Raw genomic sequence first — 23,319 nt, forward strand, 5'->3', positions numbered from 1 at the left:
TGCGACACTTCGGCACTGGCACAATATTGGCCACCCATTGCGGATACTAAGCAGTTACAAGGAAACCGACATCAATCTGCTTCTGAACTTCCTCTTTGATCTTCACAGCCATATCAGGATGTGTTCTTTTCAACTTCTGCTTGACTGGCGGGCATTCTGGCTTCAACGGCAATCTATGCTCCACAATCTCAGAATCCAACCCAGGCATGTTTTGATAGGACCAAGCAAACACATCTGAATACTCTCGAAGAAGATCAATCAACCCCTTATTAGCATCTGGACACAATCGAGACCCAATCTTGACTTCCTTCACATCATCCTCAGAACCCAAGTTGACTAGCTCAATCTGCTCTTCAAACGGCTGAATAATCTTTTCATCTTGCTCAAGAAGACGAGACACTTCATCACTCATTTCTACATCACTTTCCTCCTCGGCCTCAAACACAGGGAATTCAAAATTTGGAGAAGGAGAAGGATCATTGTATTCAATGGGGTTAGGAACCAACCTGCATAATGATTTGAAATTTTGATTTTAGAGATTTGAATTTGTGACCAAATATTATGCAGATGGACAATTATATTGTTTATTTATGTTTTTTTGTGATTACCATTTTCAGAATAAAGCAACAAGTAAAAATAACATCAAAGATGTGGATGAATAAAATTAATTTTATTGATGATCAATTTAAAATGCCCAAACAATGTTCACTTTTCCTTTAGGCATAGGAGAAGGATTTTAAAATATAAAAGCAATTACTTAGATCGATGCAAAATAACAGGAATATCAACGGAAGTCCAATTGTTGCATGTCTTTCCATGCGTCACAAAGTTGGTGCATTCCTCTTCATTATCCTCTAGCACATCAGCTAAGTGTTGTTCATTCCCATGAATGAACCCTCCGCTACGGAAGCTGAGTTGCATCTCTTCAGATCTAACGGTTTACGAGCCTTTCTGGAACCCTAAACCAGTTATGCCCTTGTTGTCGGAGACCTCTACCACGCGCCCCCACGAATCAACAGTACCTTCTTCAACAATCTTCTGAGCATCTTTCAGAGAGGACATAGGTGCCCCAACTCTCTTCTCAGCAGCAATAGATAAGGCTTGGAACGGAGTTCCAACCTCATCCTCAGCTTCCACATATGAGAAAGATGACAGATGGAAAACCAACAGTTCTTTCTCTCCTCCAACAATTACCAGCTTGTCATTCTTGACGAATTTGAGCTTCTGATGCAGAGGGGAAGTAACAGCCCCTGCCTCATGATTCCATGGCCTTCCCAATAAACAGTTGTAGGCCAGGTGAACATCCATTACCTAGAAAGTAATCTGAAAATCACTCAGACCTATCTTGACCGGAAGGTCCACTTCACCAATGACTGTCTTGCGCGAGCCATCAAAGGCTTTGACAATCACCCCACTATATCTCATGGGAACTCCTTGATAAGATAATTTTGACAAAGTTGACTTCGGAAGCACATTGAGTGACGAACCGGTGTCAACAAGCACGTTTGACAAAGCATCTTCCTTGCAATTCATCGAAATATGCAAAGCCAGATTGTGATTTCTTCCCTCCTCAGGGAGTTCTTCATCGCAAAAGCTCAAATTATTGCATGAAGTGATGTTAGCCACAATATGATCAAATTGATCCACCATAACATCGTGCTCCACATATTCTTGTTCAAGAACTCTCTGGAGTGCTTCTCTGTGCGCTTCAGAATTCAAAAGCAGAGACATCACAGAAATCTTTGAGGGAGTCTGGAGCAACTGCTCAACCATATTAAATTCACTTCTCTTGATCAGTCGGAGCACCTCATCATCATCATTGGCTTTCAAGTTGCTGGATTCACCAGACTTATCCTTCGAACAACCAACGAGATCTATAACAGGCATCTCTGCCTTCTTACCAACAATTATTTCTTCTCTATTCTCCAGGAACACCGGTCCAAAAACTCGACCACTGCGGGTCACCTTCGTAACATCTGCAATGCTCACCACTGAACTAGTCGTAGGTAACGGTACCTCTTGACCATTCTCTATCATTGTAGCATTGTATTGATACGGTACAACCTTATCAGATGCATACGGGACTGGGACCGCTAACCGTATTACCAACGGTGATACTGATCTTTTGATGACGTTCTTGTTACTGTTGCTATCATACTGAATCACTAACCGCTCTGGTTGCTTGAAAACGGGCACTATGACATTGACGTCGTCATCTTCATGACGGGATTGACAAATCTGAATCATGCCTTCATCCATCAGACGCTGGATGTCCCTTCTCACCATAACACACCCCCTTGGGTTCACGTTACAAATATCACAACCATCGTGATCATGTTCACAGTCACTCACCATACAGATGTCCTTGTGTATCTGCACCAAGGACCCACAGATGAAACGCACATCAAAAACTTTGTACTCACCAAGGCAATCGTCCACCATATTAACTAAAGAGTTCCTATGAGCGGGCAAACGATTAGCTTTCACATTAGGCGTGCGGTCTTCAAAAGACACCATACCACTCTTCATAAGCTTTTGCACCTCATATTTCAGTGGATAACAATTTTCAATATCATGCCCAGGTGCACCCTGATGAAAAGCACAACGAAGCTCAGGTTTATACCACCAGGGAAGTGGTTCTGGGATTTGTGGTGAGTTTCTCGGTTGAATCAAGTTTTTGAGGACTAAAGATGGATACAGTTCTGCATATGACATAGGAATCAGGTCGAAAGAGATCTTCTTCCTCTCAAAATTCTGTTGTTGATGATGATTGTTGTTGTTGTAGGTGTTAGTTCTTTGTTGCGGTTGTTGTTGTTGACGTTGATTTTGATATTGATGTTGTTGTTATTGAATTGGTGTTGTTTGTTGATTAGAAAATACTGAAATAATGGAAGATACTTGATGATGATGATGTTGATGGGGTGGTGGATTTCTTTTGTTTTAAGGCCTCCTCTGCCTCCTACTAGAATTGCATTTGTTTCATTGTCTTTCCTCTTACTGAAACTACTCCCATACTTCTTGCTTGTTGACACCTCATCTTTTGACAATCGTTCTTTACGGACCCCTTCTTCAAGTCTCATCCCTATATTTACCATTTTGGTAAAACCACTGGGGGCACTGGCGATCATGCATTCATAGTAAAATGAACTCAGGGTTTTAAGAAAGATTTTTGTCATCTCTTTCTCCTCCAAAGGAGGAGTGATATGGGCAGCCAACTCCCTTCATCGTTGTGCATACTTCTTAAATGTCTCCTTATCTTTCTAAGACATGGACCTCAGCAGGTCCGTATCCGGCGCCATATCCATTTTGTATTTATATTGCTTCACAAAAGCCTCACTTAGGTCATTGAAAATGCATATGCTTGCACTATCCAACCCCATATACCAACGGAGTGCAGCACCTGTCAAGCTATCCTGGAAGTAGTGAATAAGCAATTGGTCATTATCTGTCTGGGTTGACATCTTGCGGGCATACATCACAAGATGATTGAGTGGACAAGAATTCCCCTTATACTTCTCAAAGTCAGGCACTTTGAATTTCACTGGGATTTTCACATTGGGTACCAAGCACAATTCAGCAGCACTCTTCCCAAACAAATCTTTGCCTCTCAGCGTCTTTAATTCCTTACGCAACTCAAGAAATTGGTCTTTCATTTTGTCCATCTTCTCATAGACATCTGAAACCTCAGACGGCTCGGAGTGATAGATGGTATCCTCTACGCGAGGTAAAGTGTGCACAACGGGAGGTGGCACATACATGACCGGGCTAGATGCCGACATGGAAGCAAAAGTAGGAGCGAAGCCTTTTGGCACAAAATTGGGCGGCATTCCCCACGGGAATCCGGCAGGCAGGTTTGGTGCGAAGTGGGTAGTGGCAGCAGGCACGGTAAAGGTAACCACTTCTGAGATAACTGTCCTCGCGGGAGGAGTTGCAAGCGTTGGAGAAGCTTGGCTTTGAGCAGCAAGTATTGACTCCATCATGGCAGTCAGACGGGCGATCTCGTCCTTCAGCTCTCTGTTCTCTTGCTCTAGATGCTCCATAATTTTCTCATGATTGGTTCGAGTGTTGTACCGGTGAGTCAACTTGGCTAAAGCACATAAGAACACCAATCAGACACCTGGCAAAAACCTGCTTATGCAAATGATGCATGAAATGCAATGCTTGATTATTTTTATTTCCAAGGAACTTACTATATCATTTGCGAATATATATAAAATTTAAATAGCAATTGCAACAATTTAATATGACCAAAAATCTCTTTTTATTTATATAAATTGGAAGGATTACACTGAGTACAATTTCAGAAACCAAAATAAAGATACAAGAGAAAAGGAGACTAGTCATCCTAAGGATCCCTAACAGCAATGTCAAAAGATCTGGCTGAAGGCGCGTACTTCCTTCGAATGCGACGAATCTCGGTCTCAAAAGAAGTCTTCATCTGAGTCTTCTCGAGGACAAGCTGGTCAACAATCTTCTTCCAAGCAACGGAAGATTGAGGCATGCTAGAAGATGAAACCTCTGGCTCTCTCTGTCTCTTCGTCACTCAGTATTCAAGTAGCTCAATCAGTGCATCTTTGTCCTTAGACTCCAACTGCAACTCTTCAAGATTTTTACTCAAAGCATGGAAACGCTCTTCCCACAGATCCTTCTCTTGTATCATCTTGATGAGCGTGTCTTCCAACTCCTCTACATCTTGGTTAGGGAGAGTTAATGCCTCAACCACAACCATATACATAGGTCTTTCACAAGGATAAGGCATCTTCAACTCCAAAGCTCTCTTCTTCACCCAAAGAGTGTAAGCTTCCAAAGATACACAATTGCACGGACCAAGCTCGAATTTTCCTTTCCTATGCATATTATGCCAAGCATGCACAATCTTCTGCTTCAAATGTTGGGGATCTTTACCCTCTTGATATAAAATACCTTCTAACAAAGTTTTATTAGGTTTGTCTCTCAAGGGGAACCCAAGTTGATGACGAGCCAAAGCAGGGTTGTAGTTAATTCCTCCTTGTGTACCAATGAGAGGCACATTATAGAATTCACCATAACTATCAATAATCTCCAAACTGCTCAAAGAAGGATCATACCAAACTATATCATCATTAGTGAGAGACATAAGTCTCTGAGACCACCGTAGACATTGTTCTCCACAAAAGCAGGCGTCTGAGGCAAGTGCGAAATAAACCACTTATACAGAAGAGGAATGCAACAGACAATAGTTTCACCACCCTTAGAATTCCTTAGATGCAAATAGAAATACATATCACCCAACAAAGTAGGCACAGGATTCCCAATCAAGAAAACTCTAATGGCGTTAACATCAACAAAACTATCAATGTTAGGGAACAAAGTTAATCCATATATGAGCAACACAAAGATAGCTTCAAAAGCGTCCATACTACCAGCTTGAGCAAAAATAGTAGCTTCCTTGATGAGGAAATCAGATGGCAACCCAAATAACCCTCCTTTCTTCACCCAATGAGCCTATATCTCAGACTTCTTTAAGTGAAGAGCTTCATCAATAATACTAGACCGGGGAATCTCCTCCAATCCACTAAAAGGAACTCTACTAGAAACAGGTATCCTCAAAAGATGAGAATACTCCTCCAAGGTAGGCACAAGCTGAAAATCTGGGAAAGTGAAACAATGGTAGAGAGGATCATAGAACTGTACCAACACACTCAAGAGTCCTTCAACCACATCAGCAGATAAGATGGACAGAAGCTTCCCATGATGTTGTTTGAAGTCCAAGGGATCTAATACAAAAGATGCTAGCTTCCTTAACTCTTTCAAGTTGGGACATCTGAAACTGTACTTCTTAGTGTTCCTTCGTCCACAATCCATGGTTTGAAAATATTTGCAAATGATACCTTAGTTCCTTGAAATTTTTGTGTGATGAATGTTATGATGCACATGAATGCATGAATGCAACAATCACAAATAAGGGATCACACACAAGGCAAACAAAGGTCAACGGATGAATCAAGTCAGTGTCAAGATCAATCATCCATTTTGGTGGATTATGGTTCACACCTTATCAACACCCAAGTTCCATTGATATTGACAAGACTTGATTGGATCAACCAAGAATCAATGGTTTGTTGTAAGTCACGAGCATGGAGTCTGGGTAAGAACCATCCCAAAGGAGTGAACTAAGGATAAAACCTGTAGATCATGTTCTAAAAAGTTCCCGGAGTCTTAATTCCATCTATCGGATATTACAAGTTAAGATGACTGACTCATCGACCCATAATATTCTCAAGAGAAACTCGTCTGAGTGTAGTGTCGCGTAAAAACTGTTATCAAGTCTACACTTGAACAGTTTCCGCACTATGTCCTAAATAGGCCAAGATGGGTTAGGTGTTCTAAGGTCCTCAGCTTCTCAGGCTCAATTAGTAATAGTAATGCCTAACCACAAATACTTGTGTGACATTTTCAAATCCGAAGGAGTCTCCACTAAGCATATGGATCTCAATCCAACTTGTTAAGGACTACTCCACACAAGTCGAACATGAATATACCATCCTCCTATCTTAATTGCACTTAAGTTCGGGTTAGAACTTATCTCACCACTCAGAGATCACCAAGCACAACAAGCAGATTATATCACACATACATATATACAAATATCACATATATACAAATATATTCACACAAAAAGTAGGCTAAACCCACTGGAGATTACTCCTCAGCAGAGTCGCCACTTAATTTCTGTAGCGGGAAATTCATGATCATCAAGCTATTGATAAGCTAGAGATCAATTAACAAGAGTCGCCACCGCGCTTTTATTTTTTCCAAGGGAAAAGGGAAAAAGTACGAACAAAACCCAAATAGTAAGAAGTTTTCAAATAAAAACTAATAAAAGTCAGAGATCACACGTAAGGGGGTTGGTTACACAGAGGTAAGGTGTTAGCACCGAAAGTGTCCTAGGTACTCCTAGGGAGCCCTTTTTGTATGCATATGTATTTTGTACAAAGTGATGTTTAATAACAAATAGAATGGGGGGATGAGAAAAGAATTCATTAATTATATTTTCGTGTTTGACAAGACCTCCGGTCTTGTGCCTACGTACCAACATAAAAATGAGGGATCAAAACCTCGTAATTCGTGCTATAAATTTCAAAATGAGTGTGTTGGTTTTTAACAAAATTTAAGTTTGAAAGGCACAAAGTCCTAAAAATGATTTGAATGAGTTATTTATTTTTTCGGCTTTTTGAAATTTTAAGTCAAGTATAGTTAAGTTTATTTACAAGTTTGATTTAAGAAAAGAAGTTTGAAAATGCAATGGCATAAGGTCAAAGTTTCTATCTTTTTTGCAAAAGTGGTCAAAGTTTAGAACAAAAGTAGTTCACACAAAGAAGGTTTTGAAAAATGGAGGGAGAGATTTTGAAATTAAAGAAATGGGAAGAAGATGAAGAGACTATCCTATGTACAACATTAAAAGTTTAGAGTTGAAAAGATCTGACCAAATGGGGGCAATCCAATACACAAGTATGTCAATAGAAACCCAGAATTCCCTTGGACTTTTAGAATCAAACAAACACACAAATGCACAATTATATTATCTTGAAGAGAAAGGCATCAAATAAAGATGGCCTCATCCAAGCTTATCCACTTCATGATCTTCTTCATAATAGCCCATGTAGCAGATGAATTCCACAAGTCACAGGTTCAACATAACAGTTTAACAATGATCAATGTTGCAGATGAATCTTAGAGAGATCTTCAAAGATGTATCAGATGAAATTCAAATTGCAAGCACTTGGTTCTTCAACAAATTGGCATTGGCTAAGTCCATTAGCAAAGGAATGTTACCTAAGTTCTAAGTCCAATTGGTCCACTGATCAAGCCAACAGTCCACACAAAAGTTTTTTTTAGGGTTTTTGTTGTTATTATGTACATTAATGGTCAAAGACCACACAAACAAGCAAAGTAGCACAAAACAAAATATATCACACAATATGGTTCAAATGGACAAAGTAAAAATTACATTAACATAAACAATTAGAATGATATGTATAATGGCAAATGATAATAGAGTGCTAAAAGTAAATTGCATTAAAAGTAAGAGCTTGAAATTAAAAGTCAATAGTTAGTAAGTTAGAAGTTAGTTTTGTTTTGCTTTTGATTTCAAGACATTCTTTGGAGAACACTCAACCCACTTGCCACAAGCATGGATCCTTGAACCAAAACATCTTCCAAAGGAAGGAAAGAATGCCAAGTTTCCACACAATACCATGGAATAGAGGAGACTTACAATCTCACTAACTAGAATGCTTATGCCTTTTATGTCACAAATTTAGCGCTACGTTAAGCAATCGTAATTGGACTTATGTAGAAGTCACAACTATTTGAGGTCGGACAATAAACTTTTGGTGTTAATGCATGTTAGAGACATAGTATTATGGACTATGCTCATTAAACATACCACACACAAAAAATATGCAAAAGATGTGGCTTAATCTCATCCATACTCATGTTAATCTTTCAATCAACTAGCATTAGGATTTTGAGATGTCATTGGCCAATTGGAAATGAATGAATGAATGATGAAGGGGAATTAGATGAAAGGGAAGGGGATGAATGAGATCAAAAATTGGTCAAAGGAGGACTTTTACCAAATTTATATCATTCATTCATTTTGGGAGATGGAACGTACATTCCATCAATCCCCTAAATCCAATGATATTAACTTGACAAAGTCAAATCAACCTTGACCAAGGCCCAACAACAAATAAGAAACTCAAACAAGTCAATACAAATGGTCAACACAATTTAAATGGCATTTATTCAATTAAAAATAATAAAATAATGCATTTAATTCAAATATGTTTTGTCCAATTCCTAAAATCTCATCAAAACACCAAAGAAATGGCCATGAGATTTATCATAGGTCAAACAAGGTCAAAGGACCTTGGAGAAAAAATTTCATAATTTTTGGACATTTAAAAATATTTTTAAACAATTAAAAACAAATGCAAAATCAATAAATTCATGAAAAATATTAATAATGATCCAAAAAATGATTTTAATTCAAAATATGAAAGAGAAAAATATTTGAATTTTTTTGGTGAAAGTCCCATATTTTTTGGATCAATATTGAATTTAATATGAATTATTGAAGAAAATGCAATTAAAATAAAATATCAGAAATTCTGAATTACGTGGACCATTAGATCTCCCTCATTAATTGAGGTGGAAGATCTGATGATCCAAAACGCGCGTTCCATGTGTTCCTGAGTCAAGCACGTGGCATAAATGGTAATCAAAACAAACACTCAGGATTAGAACATGAAAGGAGGATCATATGGTTCAAATGCAAGACACATCATCGCCGGAGCCAGAGCTTCGGTCATCTTCCCCGATGAGCTCCACCGGACTGGTCAAGATGAACCATCACCAAAATAACAAACAGGGACATGATCTTGAAGAAAAAATGGCACTGAGCTCGAATCTGACCTCCAATTCCTCCAATTCCAAATATATTAAGAGATATGTGAAATTGAAAAATGAGGTACATGATCTGAGTTCCTTCAAAGCAACTCAATCTTCTTGCCTACATTAGTAGGACTTCAGACAACCAAAGAATCAATGGAATTGAGCAATATGTAGAAGCAATGGATTCCTGGAGAATTGAATTCCAAAATAGTGGAGATTCAAGCTCAAATTCAAATGAATTTATCAGGGTTATCCTATGAGAGTGAAGGGTTTTCATTGGGGATTCAAAGTTGGCGCAATATGTGTGTTATTTCTAAGCAAATGGAGCTTAATTTATAGAGGAATCAAGTGATATTTGCACACTCACTTCCACTTTCCAAAATTGGAAAATGATGATGCCATGCTGCATGGGTGCGCATAGGCCCATGAAATGATGGTTTGAAGGTCCAAATTGAAGATCAGATGCTTTGAAGATTGATTGGATTGCAAGGCAACTGAACATTGATGCTTGAAGTTGGATCCATGCCAAATGATATCAGCTTGTTTAAGCCATCACTACGCCAAAAACTGGAATAGACAGCGCCCCTTAGAGGGCGCTTTATTACAAAAGCGCACTCTAAAGTGAAGAGCAAAAATAAGGAGCATACTATTGGAATAGACAGCGCACTTTAGAGGGCGCTTTTGTAACAAAGCGCACTCTAAAGTGAAGCGAAAAAATAATGAGGAAATGGAGGGACACCAATAGAGGACGCTTTATTGAAAGCGCCCTCTAAGGGTAACCTTAGAGGGTGCTTCTGAAAAAGCGCTCTCTATGTCCATGTACATTTCCAGTTTATAAGGCGCTTTTGGAAAGCCTTAGAGAGCGCTTTCAGAAGCGCCCTCTTAGGCCCCCTTTAGAGGGAGCTTTTGTAAAAAAGCGCCCTCTAAAGTGAAGTCAAAAAAAAATAATGAGGAAATGGAGGGACAACAATAGAGGGCGCTTTAGTGAAAGCGCCCTCTAAGGTTACCCTTAGAGGGCGCTTTTAAAAAAGCGCTCTCTAAGTCCATGTACATTTCCAGTTTAGAAGGCGCTTTTGGAAAGCCTTAGAGAGCGCTTTCAGAAGCGCCCTCTTAGGCCCCCTTTAGAGGGCGCTTTTTTTACAAAAGCGCCCTCTAAGGTCCCCTTTAGTAAACATTAAAATTATAACATATACTGCATGTCTCTTTATTTTCCCTTTCTACAAGCTATTTCGTTTACGTAACTGGGTTTTCTCTCTACTGCGTCCACTGTCTACTGCGATTACTCTCGTCCTCCGTTCGTTCTCCCTCCCTCACCGTCGTCGTCGCCGTCGCCTTTTTCTGCTGCTGCGTTCACATTCACGTCCACCGTCACTGTTCACTTTCTTCTCCATCGTTACCGTCACCTTGAAGGTATTTCTCTTCTCCATCTTTACCGTTCACTTTCTTCTTGTGTTTGATTAGGGCATTTTCTAAACTTAGTTTTACATTTTGTGCATTATGTTGATTAATGTTGTTTAGGGCAAACTGAGTTTTTTATTTCTGATTGAAAACTGATATCATTTGAAGTGTGTTTGAGCTTGTGCTTGGAAGTTTGATGATTATGGATGCAAGTTTGTTCATGTTCCAAACATCATAAGTTTGCATTGGTCTTTTGCATGCAGTAGGTGTATGTGAGTTTGCATTGGTCTTTTGCATGCAGTAGGTCTTTTGCATGAGAAATGGAAGGTATATGAATGTGTTGACGTATTGAATCATTGTCTTACTTGGGTCTTATTGAATCATTTCTATATTACAGATAAAATGGCTAACCAAGACGATACCCATGCCGCGAATGAATCACGTAATAATGTTGAAAAAGAAATCAAACGAGGATTGACTGTTATGAAGTCAATCATTCGTGCAAGAGACAAGGGTGTAAAATTTGAAGTGCATTGGAGTGCTGAAGACCAACTAATTGAGCCTAACGGTTCAATGTTGGCAAGTTACATTGGTTTCCTTGTTCGACAACATATTCCGATTACATGTGATAATTGGAGAAGTCCGGACTTGAAGGTTGGCAAGGAAAAAATATGGTCGGAGATACAGGTACTTACCATATATTGTTATAAGTTTTTTTTGTTGACTATTTGTTAACCATATATTGTTATAATATGACTTTATAATAACACACTCCATTTGTATGTTTTTTAGAGATCCTTTCACATTGATGAAAGCCGGCAAAAATATTGTATTCAATTGGCCGGAAAAAGACTCCGAGGATTTTGATCCTTTTTGTGCAACAAATTTCTCAAGGATGAGGAAGGAAAATTTGTTGAAGGAGAACGGCCAATGAAGTATGCCGAGATTATTTCAGCCGATGAATGGGATAACTCTGTCGCCAAACGAAGAAACGAAAAATTCCATGTAATGTCTATTAATTATGGTATTATACAATTGTTAAGTTACTTGGTTCTAATATGCCTTAAACTTTTTTATCCAGGAAGTAAGCGACATAAATAGGAAAAGGGCATCAAAACCCGCGTATCCGTACAAAAAAGGGTGTACCGGTTATGCACGGTTACAACAAAGAATTGTGAGTATATTCAAATGCTATGAGCTTATACATTGTCACAATATGTTATAATTGATGATCTTATAATCTAATTCAATGTGTAGCTAGCCGAGGAGAAAAGTGACGCAACATCTCTTCCGGAGCACGTATTATGGAAGGCTGCTCGGGTTGGGAAGGATGAGGCTGTCGTTGAAGCGGTCCAAAATGTTTATGACGAATGTGTAAGTATATGTAACATTATTTCTTTAATTATATCGAAAATTTTGTTAGACATATAATTCATTTTTAATCTCCTCTAATAATATTTCAGGAGACTTTATCCCAAACTGTACCTTCAACCGAGGTCCAGGATTGCAGGAGCGTACTTAGTCGAGTACTAAATGTTCCTGAGTATTCCGGTCGTGTGAGGGGTAAGGGTTTTGGTGTGACTCCGTCGTCATTTTATAAAAAAACAAAAACAAAAAATCCTACCAACAAAGAGGTGATGGAGACCTTGGCGGAGTTAAGGGCACAAGTACTCCAACTGCAAAACGAGAATGCAAGGTATAGAGAGGAAAGGTGCGCTTCCGAGGCAAAAGATACTAGTGACCGAGCTAGTATCAATCATCAACCGAAATTTCCCGAGGTAATTATATATGTTATTATGAAATTAAAATAGCACTTTTTTACTTGACACATATACAAGTTAACAATAACATTTATTATTGGTTTAGGGCATTTCACCTTGTCAGCTGTATCTATCGTCACCAACTTATCGCATGGTTGGCAAGGGAAAAGTGCACAATACTTCTGGTGAATTACTTCACCATAATCCCCTTCCGGTGGGATTTATGAAAGTTTCGGTTGACCTCGTATTAGATACGGACGCCGTTCTACCATTACCTGACGTTGTTTCAGAGACAACGTTGATGCGAGATGCAGTCGGATCCTTTGTTGGTTGGCCGTCAGATCTAATTTTCCCTGATGCCGAGGTATATATGTTCTAAATGATTATGAATATTTAGTATTCACATTTCAATTCAGCTACAATTGTGATATTTAATCAATGATATGGTAATGTTAGACTCCTACAAGACCCACACATAAAGTTGGTAAAGGGATTTCAAGACGCATCGAGTCGGTTGCATCTCAAAAAGAGGTACAAATATATATACCCATTGAATTATATACGCAACGATTCTGTTGCATCACAAAAAGTCATGATTTATTTTATATGAATTTTTAGGTTCCCGGTCGAGAGTTGAAAAGCGCTGCTAAGGATATTCCAACGACGTCCGGGACAAAATCTCAAATTATGATGCGTCTTGAGAAAATGGTGGAGGAGTCCGATATTATGCATGGGGCCATTCGTACTATAAATTTTGATGAAGGTGTTTTCGGAGCTGCTCATTTCGAAATAATTGGAAAGGAGGACTTCCAACAACTTTTTGAACACGACGAATTGGGCATCGCTGTCATTCATACATACATATGGTACTCCGATCAATCCATAATTTACTTAGTTGAACAATTTATTTACACATTTCAATGAGTAGTCTAATGTTTATTATGTTTCTATTTAAGGTATATGTATGTAACATTGATGCGGGGAACTGAATTGTGTAACCGTTTCAATTTTATTGCTGCTTCCCGTATCAATGCAACGTTAATAACGAATAATCCAACATCCGTAAAGAATGATCTAGTCGATATATTCATGGCGGCCGGCGATAATACTACACCCAGTTTGTATTTTTTACCGTTTAATTCTGGCAACGGGTTAGATTTTCTTTCTAATAATTTCATTCTAATCTATGTATATCTTTTACGTAGAAAATTTTCATTCATCTAAATTTTTGTTTTATTTTACAGTGGTCACTGGGTGTTGGTTGCTATGGATCTTTCGAGACTAATAGTGTATTATCTCGATTCTTTATCGGGTGATTGGAGTAAATATCTGAATATGAAGAAGACGGTTGACGCGTAAGTGAAATTCCCCTAAATATTCGTGTGTATTTGTATATTTAATTATGTCTGTCAGATTGATCTCAATATACGTTTTTATTTTGTTAGGGCAATAATAAAATTTAGATTGAAAAAGAAATACCGTAATAGGAAGGACATTACCTGGATCAGAGTTCAGGTATATATTAAGTATCTTATTTTTGCTTATAATAGTGTTTGTTTTTTTGCTTATAATAGTGTTTGTAAGAAATTAACTATATATATATTGTTTGTTTTTCTGTGTAGTGTCCTCAGCAAAATAATTCGGTCGATTGCGGATTTTTTGTATTGAGATTTATGAGAGACATCATTGCGTTGAATCGTATAGACATCCCAAAAATGGTATGGAATAATAACTTAGGGTTTATTTTAATATTATCGAATATTTCATCTAATTTGTTACTAAATCATGAATATGTTTTATTCTCTTAATTGTAGTACTTTGAGGAATACAAAACTTACTCAAGAGCAAATTTGGATGAAATCAAGGATGAATTGTGTCAATTCATTGTTGATCAAAGAATCATATAGCTAGGTTGTATATTGTTGTACATATATGTATGGAATGTTGTTGTTGTATGTTGTTGTTGTATATATGTTGTATATTGTTGTTGTAATTTTACTAAATCATGAATATGTTGTTGTATATTGTTGATCAAAGAATCATATATTAATGTTGTATATATGGAGGATTAATGTTGTATATAAATGGATTCATGTTGTATATATCAATGGATTAATGGTGTATAACATTGGATTAAAGGATGAAATCAATATGAATTTTACACTTTTGCAGCATGCGAACAGGTTACCAATTAAATATCCACTGTTTTTCAAACAAATTTTTTTAAAATAACTAACACTTTAGAGGGCGCTTTGTCCAGAAAGCGCCCTCTAAACACTTTACATTGACAACTTTAGAGGGCGCTTTTTCCTGAAAGCGCCCTCTAAACACTTTACATTGACAACTTTAGAGGGCGCTTTTTCCTGAAAGCGCCCTCTAAACACTTTACATTGACAACTTTAGAGGGCGCTTTTTCCTGAAAGCGCCCTCTAAACACTTTACATTGACAACTTTAGAGGGCGCTTTTTCCTGAAAGCGCCCTCTAAGGTGTCCCTTTATGGACCACTCCAGAGGGCGCTTTTTTCTGAAAGCGCACTATAATGTGGCCACTTTAGACAACGCTTTCTCCAGGAAAACAAAGCGCTGTCTTTACCTATGCCAGCGCCAGATTAGAGGGCGCTTTGAAGCGCTGTTATAGGCCAAAAAAAGCGCCCTCTTTTCCCTTATTTGGCGTAGTGCATGCGCAGCCTATGCATTTCAAGTCCAAAATGAATGAATTTGAGCTCTTTGGAAAGGTGAGATCAAGAGGGACAATTTTTATGTTGAACATTTTTTCATTTGGAACTTGGATAAATTTGAGGTGGAAGTTTGGAAAATTTTGACATATAATTTTTTTTCTAAGTGTCAAGCCATATGTCTCAATATTCCACCTTACTTAACTTTTTATAGGAGTTACAATGAGAAAAGTGTCTTCACCAAAGTTGTAGATATCTCAAAGACCTTCAAAATGGTCTCCAATTTCATTTCATTTGGATTTGAAATGATAGAGTTATGCATTTTTGAAGTTTGGAAAATCACTTGATCAATGGTATAGGTCAAAAGGGACCTATAATGTAGCCTCATATCACATGCTCAAAAAAGTTGAATTAGTTCGCACTCCAAACATAAACGTTGAAGTAGACACATTTAATTTGATTTTCCAACTTGGAAATATTCCATCTCATAAAAATTGAGCAAGTTATGGCCTTGGGAAGTTGACTTTTAAATTAGGGTTTAGACAAAATGACCTATAATGTTTCAACATAGAAAATGATTTTCCATGCAAAACTAGCTCTAGGTATCAACATGAAAGTTGTTTGGAATATCATTTAGAGTAAGCTTTCTCTTGTAATAATTTTCATATGGTGAAAATTGTAGGAGATAGTGTCTAGGGAGACCCAGTTTTGATCAGATGAATTCATCTGGCCAACCACCATCAACCAACTTGCTAATTTCCAATTCTCTTCACTTTATAGGCTCATGATAGATCATATATGCATAAGATGATGAAATTTGAAGTGCCCCTTGAGAAATTTGATCAATTGGTGAGATAGTTTGTTGGAGAAGTTACTCAAGGTACCCAGTCAAACTAGGGTTTCCAAGGCAAATCACCCTCAAACTCTTGAAGCAAACTTGATCAATATAACATGTAGGAACCATTGGGACTCATATATGATGTTCATAATCATTCTTGAATCAAATCTTGGTTGTACACTTTGTTCATGAGGGTCTCAAACCCTAGATGTGATCTTGATGAATCAATGAGATCATGCCCTACCTACAAATGAGTTAGACAAATACAAAGGCATATTTTTGGTATTTTGGTTAGTGAAATGATAAAATACAAGTATGATATAATCACAAAGTGCTTGGTGATCTCTCCCAAAACAAATCCAATGGAAAGGGGTAAGGAGGATGCCAAGGTATGATCCCAACGCTAATGCTTAGGACGAAATTGCATGAGGGATCTTAGGGTCAAAATTGGGATCTTACGAGACAAAAGAGTGATAACTGAAAGTAACAACTTATAACAATAATATTAGATGGACACTTGGGATAAAAGATGAAAGTACAATATACTATATTAACAGTTGTAAATTCGGTTCTCCGTGCAATTTTAGCTTTGGATGATAAACGGGATATCAATATATAAATGTTATAATCTTAAAACTCAATAAGGTAACCATATTGTTTGTGCATGACATACATTTATGTAGAAATGGTAAGGAGCTAAATTCTCTTGGAATAAATTGTTTGCAATGTTGTATGAATCTAACGTTAGCCCCTTCACTTTGAAGCAATATATCCATGATTGTTTAAAATAATTTGAAGAAAATTGGAGTAGCAATTTCAGTGGTGAATGATGAGTTTTTCACTATATAGAATACATAGTTTATTTAATCTATTAAACTACCAACATCTTGTAAGGTCTCTTAGTATCCCAGTTCAGATCTAGCACAAGGTTGACTACATGAATCAATGGCCTCTCTTTAAAGCTAGTGCACGTTTCCAGAAACTTTATGAAAGCTCTAGTGAGCTCTCTACGTGTTCTCGTTTCACTTGTAATAATCTAGTGGTCTATGATAGTATGAATATATCAATAAAACTCCTAAATTTAGGAGGTTCGACAGTTAAACCACTTATAAGAATATCCATGATAAATATAGTATTTATCTTTCAAACTCTTTTAGCGAAATAATTGTTGATGTACAAAGTGATAAAAATGAATAATGGAAATAAGAGGGAAGAAAGAATAATAACAAATTTCCATCACTATAAAACGGTTACAAATGGTTGCACACTCATACTGTTACACGGACTGTAAAAAGGAATAATAATGCTCACACCACTCACTTGCTTAAACATAAGTGAAACTTAAGTAGAAATACTAAAATACCCTCTAACAAACTTTGTCTACAACTTTCTAAAAATTAATTAATTATAACATCATCCCTTAATTGATATTTATTTTAACCAAAACTAACAACACCAATTTCATCCCTCAAGCGTAGAAATTGATCAGTCTTGTTCGCCTTCGTCAGAACATCTATCAGCTGCTTCTGGGTGCTACAGTGCACAACTTCTAGCACTCCATTCTAAACCTGATTTCTCATAAAGTAATATTTAATCTCAATATACTTGCTTCTCCCATGCAACATCGGGTTCTTGGCAAGATTGATTGCAGGCTTGTTATCAATCATCAGCTTCAAAGGCTTGTTTACTTTGATCTTCAGATCCTGCAATAAATTCAGAAGCCATACAACTTGCCATACAATCACATCACCTGCAATATATTCTGCTTCACAGATTGACAAAGTAACAACTGGTTTCTTCTTGGAACACCAAAAAATATGACTTCCCAAAAACTTAAACAAGTATCCAGAAGTACTTCTTCTGTTAACTTTGTCTCCACACCAATCAGAATCTGAGTAACTCAGAAGTTCTAAGTCAGTTTCAACACCAGAAGAGAGCAAAGTTCCATACTTCAGAGTTTCCTTTATATATCTCAGAATTCTGACAGCAGCTTGGTAATGAGACCACTTCGGTTTACTCATAAACTTACTCACCATTCCGACTGTATAACAAATATCAGGTATGGTATTACACAAATACCTCAAACTAGAATCATATTGCCTTCAGAAGTATGTTGAACATAAATGTCATACTCCACCTCACATTTCTGAAATCCCCGCTTCTTGAAAAATGAATCAATTTTTAAATTCCAAGCTTTAAGGGCTTGCTTCAGTCCATACAGAGCGTTGTGTAATATGTACATCATCCCTTCCTGGTTCTTTTTCTCAAATCTAGGAGGTTATGACACATAAACCTCTTATTCTAATGGACCGTTCATAAATGCATATTTTACGTCTAAATGCATGAAAGACCAATTCCTATTAGCAGCTATCGTAATCACCAGCCTGATTGTTTCATGTCTTACTACAGGCACAAACACTTCAAAGTAATCTAACCTAGATTTTTGCAGAAAACTTCTCACAACTAACATTGTTTTGTGTTTTCCAATTGATCCATCTGGCTTTAGCTTCACCTTATAAACCCATCTCACGCTGATGACTTTCTTGTTCTTTGGAAGTTCTGTCAACTTCAAGTCTTGTTTATCTCTATGACATCAATTTCTTCTTTCATGGCCTTCATCTAGACTTTATGCTTGAGAGCTTCTTCCGTACTCACGGGTTCAAAGAATACAAACATGGAACACTGAATAAATTCCCCTTCAGAATCTACTTCAGTATGTTGCAGCATGTCAAACTCTGCAAATCTTCTCGTAATATTTCTGATTCTTTGTGGCCTCTGAACTTGTTCAAAATCTTCTGATTCTGGAACAATATCAGATGTTGGAACTCCAGAAGTACCGACTTCATAAGCACGACCACCTTCAGAATCTGGAATATTCCCAGAATCTGGACTACCACCAGAATCTGAATCACCATCAGAATTCGGATCACCAGAATCTGAATCACCATCAGAATCTGAATCGGAATCAGATTCTTCCTCAGAATCAATCTCACATAACACATTGAGTACAAACTTTGAGCTAAAGTTTTATTTGTTTATTGCACAAACTCATAAGATTTCTTATCTTTGTATATCTTAGAAATATTAAGTGTTAAGAATCATTGTGGTTGTTGTAACGCTTATATACTTGTGATTGTTCGTCAAAAGTATAACTGTAATCTTTTCTACTAAATTATTTGTTTAAAGTAGATGAAGTCTCCGGCTAGTTTGTTTAATTAGTGGAAGTCTCTTGCTAATTTGCTTGAGCAGTGGAAGTCTCTTGCATGTGTGCTTGAACAAAAGTCTCTTGTTGGATTGCTTGAGCAGAAGTCTCTTTCTGACGTGATTAAGCAGTTGAAGTCTCTTACTAGTTTGCTTGAGCAAAGTGTAATCAGTTTGATTATAGTGAATATCTTTTGTTGCACATGGGATTGGATTACTCTCAGTTTAGGATAGGAACCAGGATAAACTTTGTGTGTTAATTTATTACTTGCTTTTGAATATTATTCTCCCCTGCTATTAACATTCTGATATCAGACTCTGAAGCTGGTTTTCAGAAGTAGAAAAAGAATTAACATACACAATTCCCTTCCCCCCCTCCCCCTATGGTGTATTTTTATCACCTTCAACCATGTCAACATACACTACAAGAAAAACTCCCCCCTGCCACATGATTATCACGTGGCAAAGGTGAAAATCACTTCACTAGTCAAAAATAGCGACGTGTTGATTCACGTCGCTGGAACGCGTGTGGCAACTTTTTGTGACGTGATAAACACGTCGCTAATTTGCCAAAGGCAAATCACGTCGCAACATTGTGAATTAACTTCCTTCTGCGCTTAAACTTTGCCACGTGATATTCATGACACAACTTTGCCACATGAATATCACGTCACAACATTTGAAAATGGATGGTATGTTGCCACATGAAAATCACGTGGCAAATTACCCACGTGATTTACACTTCACAACTTAAAAACAAAATTAAAATAAAAGATAAAATATATTGTTATTATTAAATTATATTATTAATAAAAGATAAAATAATTAATAAATAATAAAATATAGAATAATTAATAATTAAGTGAAATATTTTTAAATTAAAATTACACATATGAAAATGTATTATAAAAATAGCAAAGTAATTATTTATACAAAAATTAATATTTAAAACTAAATAAATATTACACATCAAATTCGTCGTCATCTTCATCGTCTTCAGTTGTTCTTTGATTTTGATTTCTACTCATGGACTGCATAAATTGTCTCATTTGCTCCTCCATATCGTGTTGTCTTTTTTTCATTTCCTCTAATTCGGCCTTTAACGCCGCCTCACGCTCCGCCGTCTCTCGTCTAGCCTCTGTTAGAGCCAGTTGCCTCACTGTTTCCATCATTTCAGGTGTCAATTGTGTTGGACGGGACGTTCCTTCCCCACTTGCAACTCTATCAAATAAAGTTCTATCTCCGGTTCTGTAGTTGCCAGCCAAAGGACCAACACCAAAAAAACACCCATTACGTCCCTTCCCTCCAGTGACTAAGCTCCAAATATACATATCCACGCGTGGATCAAGCGGATTAGAACCAACAGGTGTATATTGAGGATTTTCAACTAGAAATTGTGTGAGCAATCTTTGATACTCCTCCTACACATACAACAAATAAAATAATTAGATACAGTTGTGACATGAAAAGAATCCCACATATATTGTTGCCACATGAAATTCATGCCACAAACATTATTACCACGTGAAATTCACGCCACAAAATTGATAGAATTTTAACAAAAAAAAATAAAATAGAAACAACTTACTATAGTTCTTCTCGACCGATCATCAACCAAATCCCCCGATTTTTTTGTACGGGTCTTCACAAACAACTCATTAAGTCGGGGGGGTCTTCCTTGTGCCTTAGTCTGATTAATATAAATAAATTTAATTAAACACATAATAAATCAAAATATAATTTTAAACCGTAGTTATAATTTTTACCATCCGTTTTGCATGTTCTCCAATGCTTATACTTCCTGTAGCATTAAGGCAACCCCCCCTTTCGGATGCTCTCATGTCTTTTGCTTTTTGAGATTTAGCTTTAAAATTATCGGTAGCCCAATAGGCAAGAAGTTCGTCAAATACTTCCTTGCCTATCCAGTTGGGACGAATATTTCGTTCTTCCCAATCAAGTCTGACACGCCTAAGCATGTCAGAAAGTCGGACAGATGTTCTTCCCCGATAATTTTTTCTAATCATATATTCATCCATTACATTCCACGTACACTTTTCCTACAATGTTGTATGACATTCAAAAAAATTGTTAGATAAGTGTTAGATAATATATTACAATAAAATAACTAATTAAAATAACAACAATAAAATTTATTTTACCTTAAATTTATCAAACCATTCATCTTTCTCATCCTTGGAAAGTTCTTTGAATGACTTCCAAGCTTTTTTATACATTTGTTGAATCACATGTTTTACACACTGTGCAGCTGGCCTACTCGGAGAGAAACTAAACAACAATTTGAATAAGTGTTAATTATAAACATGGAAACATGGAAACATGTATACTAAATAAAATTTATAAATTAGATACTTACGATTTTCCACATGGCTCAATAAAATATCTGCCATCAATCATCTCATACTCTGTGGGATTTGCAGTTGGTTGCTCTAAAACATGGTCATCCTGCTGCTCCTGGTCATCCTGCTCCTCCTGCTCCTCAGGCACGGGTATATCTGTGGCACGTGGTGGGTGTGGGGTGCGAGATCCCCCATGATGCGTGGATGATGAGGGCATGTGTGTGGTAGGTGGGGTGTGGGACCTCGAAAGCGTGGATGATGATGGTGTGTTTGTGGGATGCTGGGACGACAGAGGTACCTGTGTGGGATCTGGAAAGATCCCAGACTGCATGAAGGGTGGGGGTACCTGTGAGGGATGAGGAAAACTAGATCCCCCAGTCTGATGGTATGATGAAGTCCCAGATGGGCTAATAAAGGATGGGTTCCCAGATGGGCTAATAAATGATGGGTTCCCAGATGGGCTAATAAAGGATGGGTTCCCAAGTTGGGCCATAGGATAACCATGGGATGATAGTAGCGAGAGAAAAGGCTGTGAACCCATGGTCATGGGATCTACCTGAGTCTGTGGGGGAGGATACCCCATAGATGACTGCAGTGGCATAAAATGTTGAGAGGTCGTAGACATGGGCTCTACCTGACTCTGTGGGGGAGGACATACGGCCGACTGAGGAGCCTCACATACCCTTATCCTCGGGCGCTGCTGACCCTTACCCTTATCGGTTCGGGGCGGCATTTTATCTACAATTAATAAACACATGTAATACATCCTACATTAAGTAACATTACACAGTACATTAAGTAACAATACACAGTACATTAAGTAACAATACATCATACTATCTATTCAAAGTCTTCATCTGTTCTGATACTATCCTCGGATACAAACTCTTCACATTCTTCATCCACATCATTTTCTGTCAACAATGTGGATGCATCAACTTGATGGCCCTCAACCACTGTATCACACAAACTTGTAATTTGTTCAACTTCAATCACATCATTAACTTGAGAAGTTTCATCATCTTGGTAAGCGACATCTTCGACTACTACATCATCGGCTTCGATATGACCCAATGGTTTTGTTTTGATTACAACACACCATCCTCGTTTACGTGGCTGAGTTGAAGGATAAGGAACATAATAAACTTGCCTAACAATATGTGACATTATAAAAGGGTCATACTCTTTGTACCTTCGATCCATACGAATCTCAACTGTGTTATATTTCTTATCTATTTTTGTGCCTCTAGCAGATATATCATACCAATCACAATAGAACAAGACAACTTTATTTTCGCAGTCCAAGTAATTGTATACCAACTCGTAAATATGTGTTATTGTGCCATAGAAGTCGTCTTCACCACCATCTGTAACTCCTTTCACGAACACACCACTGTTTATGGTTTTTTTCCCTTCTGTCCATGTTTTAGTGTGAAATTTATATCCGTTCACAAAGTAAGTGTGCCATTCATTTGCACTTTGAACAGGGCCTCTAGACAAGTTTCTCAAATGGATTATTTCTTGAGTAGGTGCAACAGCGCATGACAACTGCTCTTTGAACCATGCTGGAAAATAAGCATGTGTGTCACTAGTATTCGGATGTTCACCGGTGCTTTGAAAGTAGGAGGTATTGAATGCCCTACAAAGAATAT

General features: G+C 37.5%; 1 protein-coding gene across 1 annotated transcript; it reads right to left on the minus strand.

Moving 5' to 3' along the window:
• Window positions 1-18,728: 18,728 nt before the first annotated feature.
• LOC127095512 (uncharacterized) lies at window positions 18,729-21,694 on the minus strand. The gene is made up of 5 exons (XM_051034193.1): window positions 21,470-21,694; window positions 21,077-21,367; window positions 20,899-21,000; window positions 20,277-20,731; window positions 18,729-19,128 (listed from the first exon to the last, which is right to left on the minus strand). The coding sequence occupies exons 1-5, from the start codon at window positions 21,542-21,544 to the stop codon at window positions 18,729-18,731; spliced, it is 1,323 nt and encodes a 440-aa protein (XP_050890150.1). The 5' UTR covers window positions 21,545-21,694.
• Between the last annotated feature and the right edge of the window lie 1,625 nt (window positions 21,695-23,319).

Source organism: Lathyrus oleraceus, chromosome 6 (assembly GCF_024323335.1).
Source record: "Lathyrus oleraceus cultivar Zhongwan6 chromosome 6, CAAS_Psat_ZW6_1.0, whole genome shotgun sequence".
In the NCBI taxonomy this organism is placed as follows: Eukaryota; Viridiplantae; Streptophyta; class Magnoliopsida; order Fabales; family Fabaceae; genus Lathyrus; species Lathyrus oleraceus.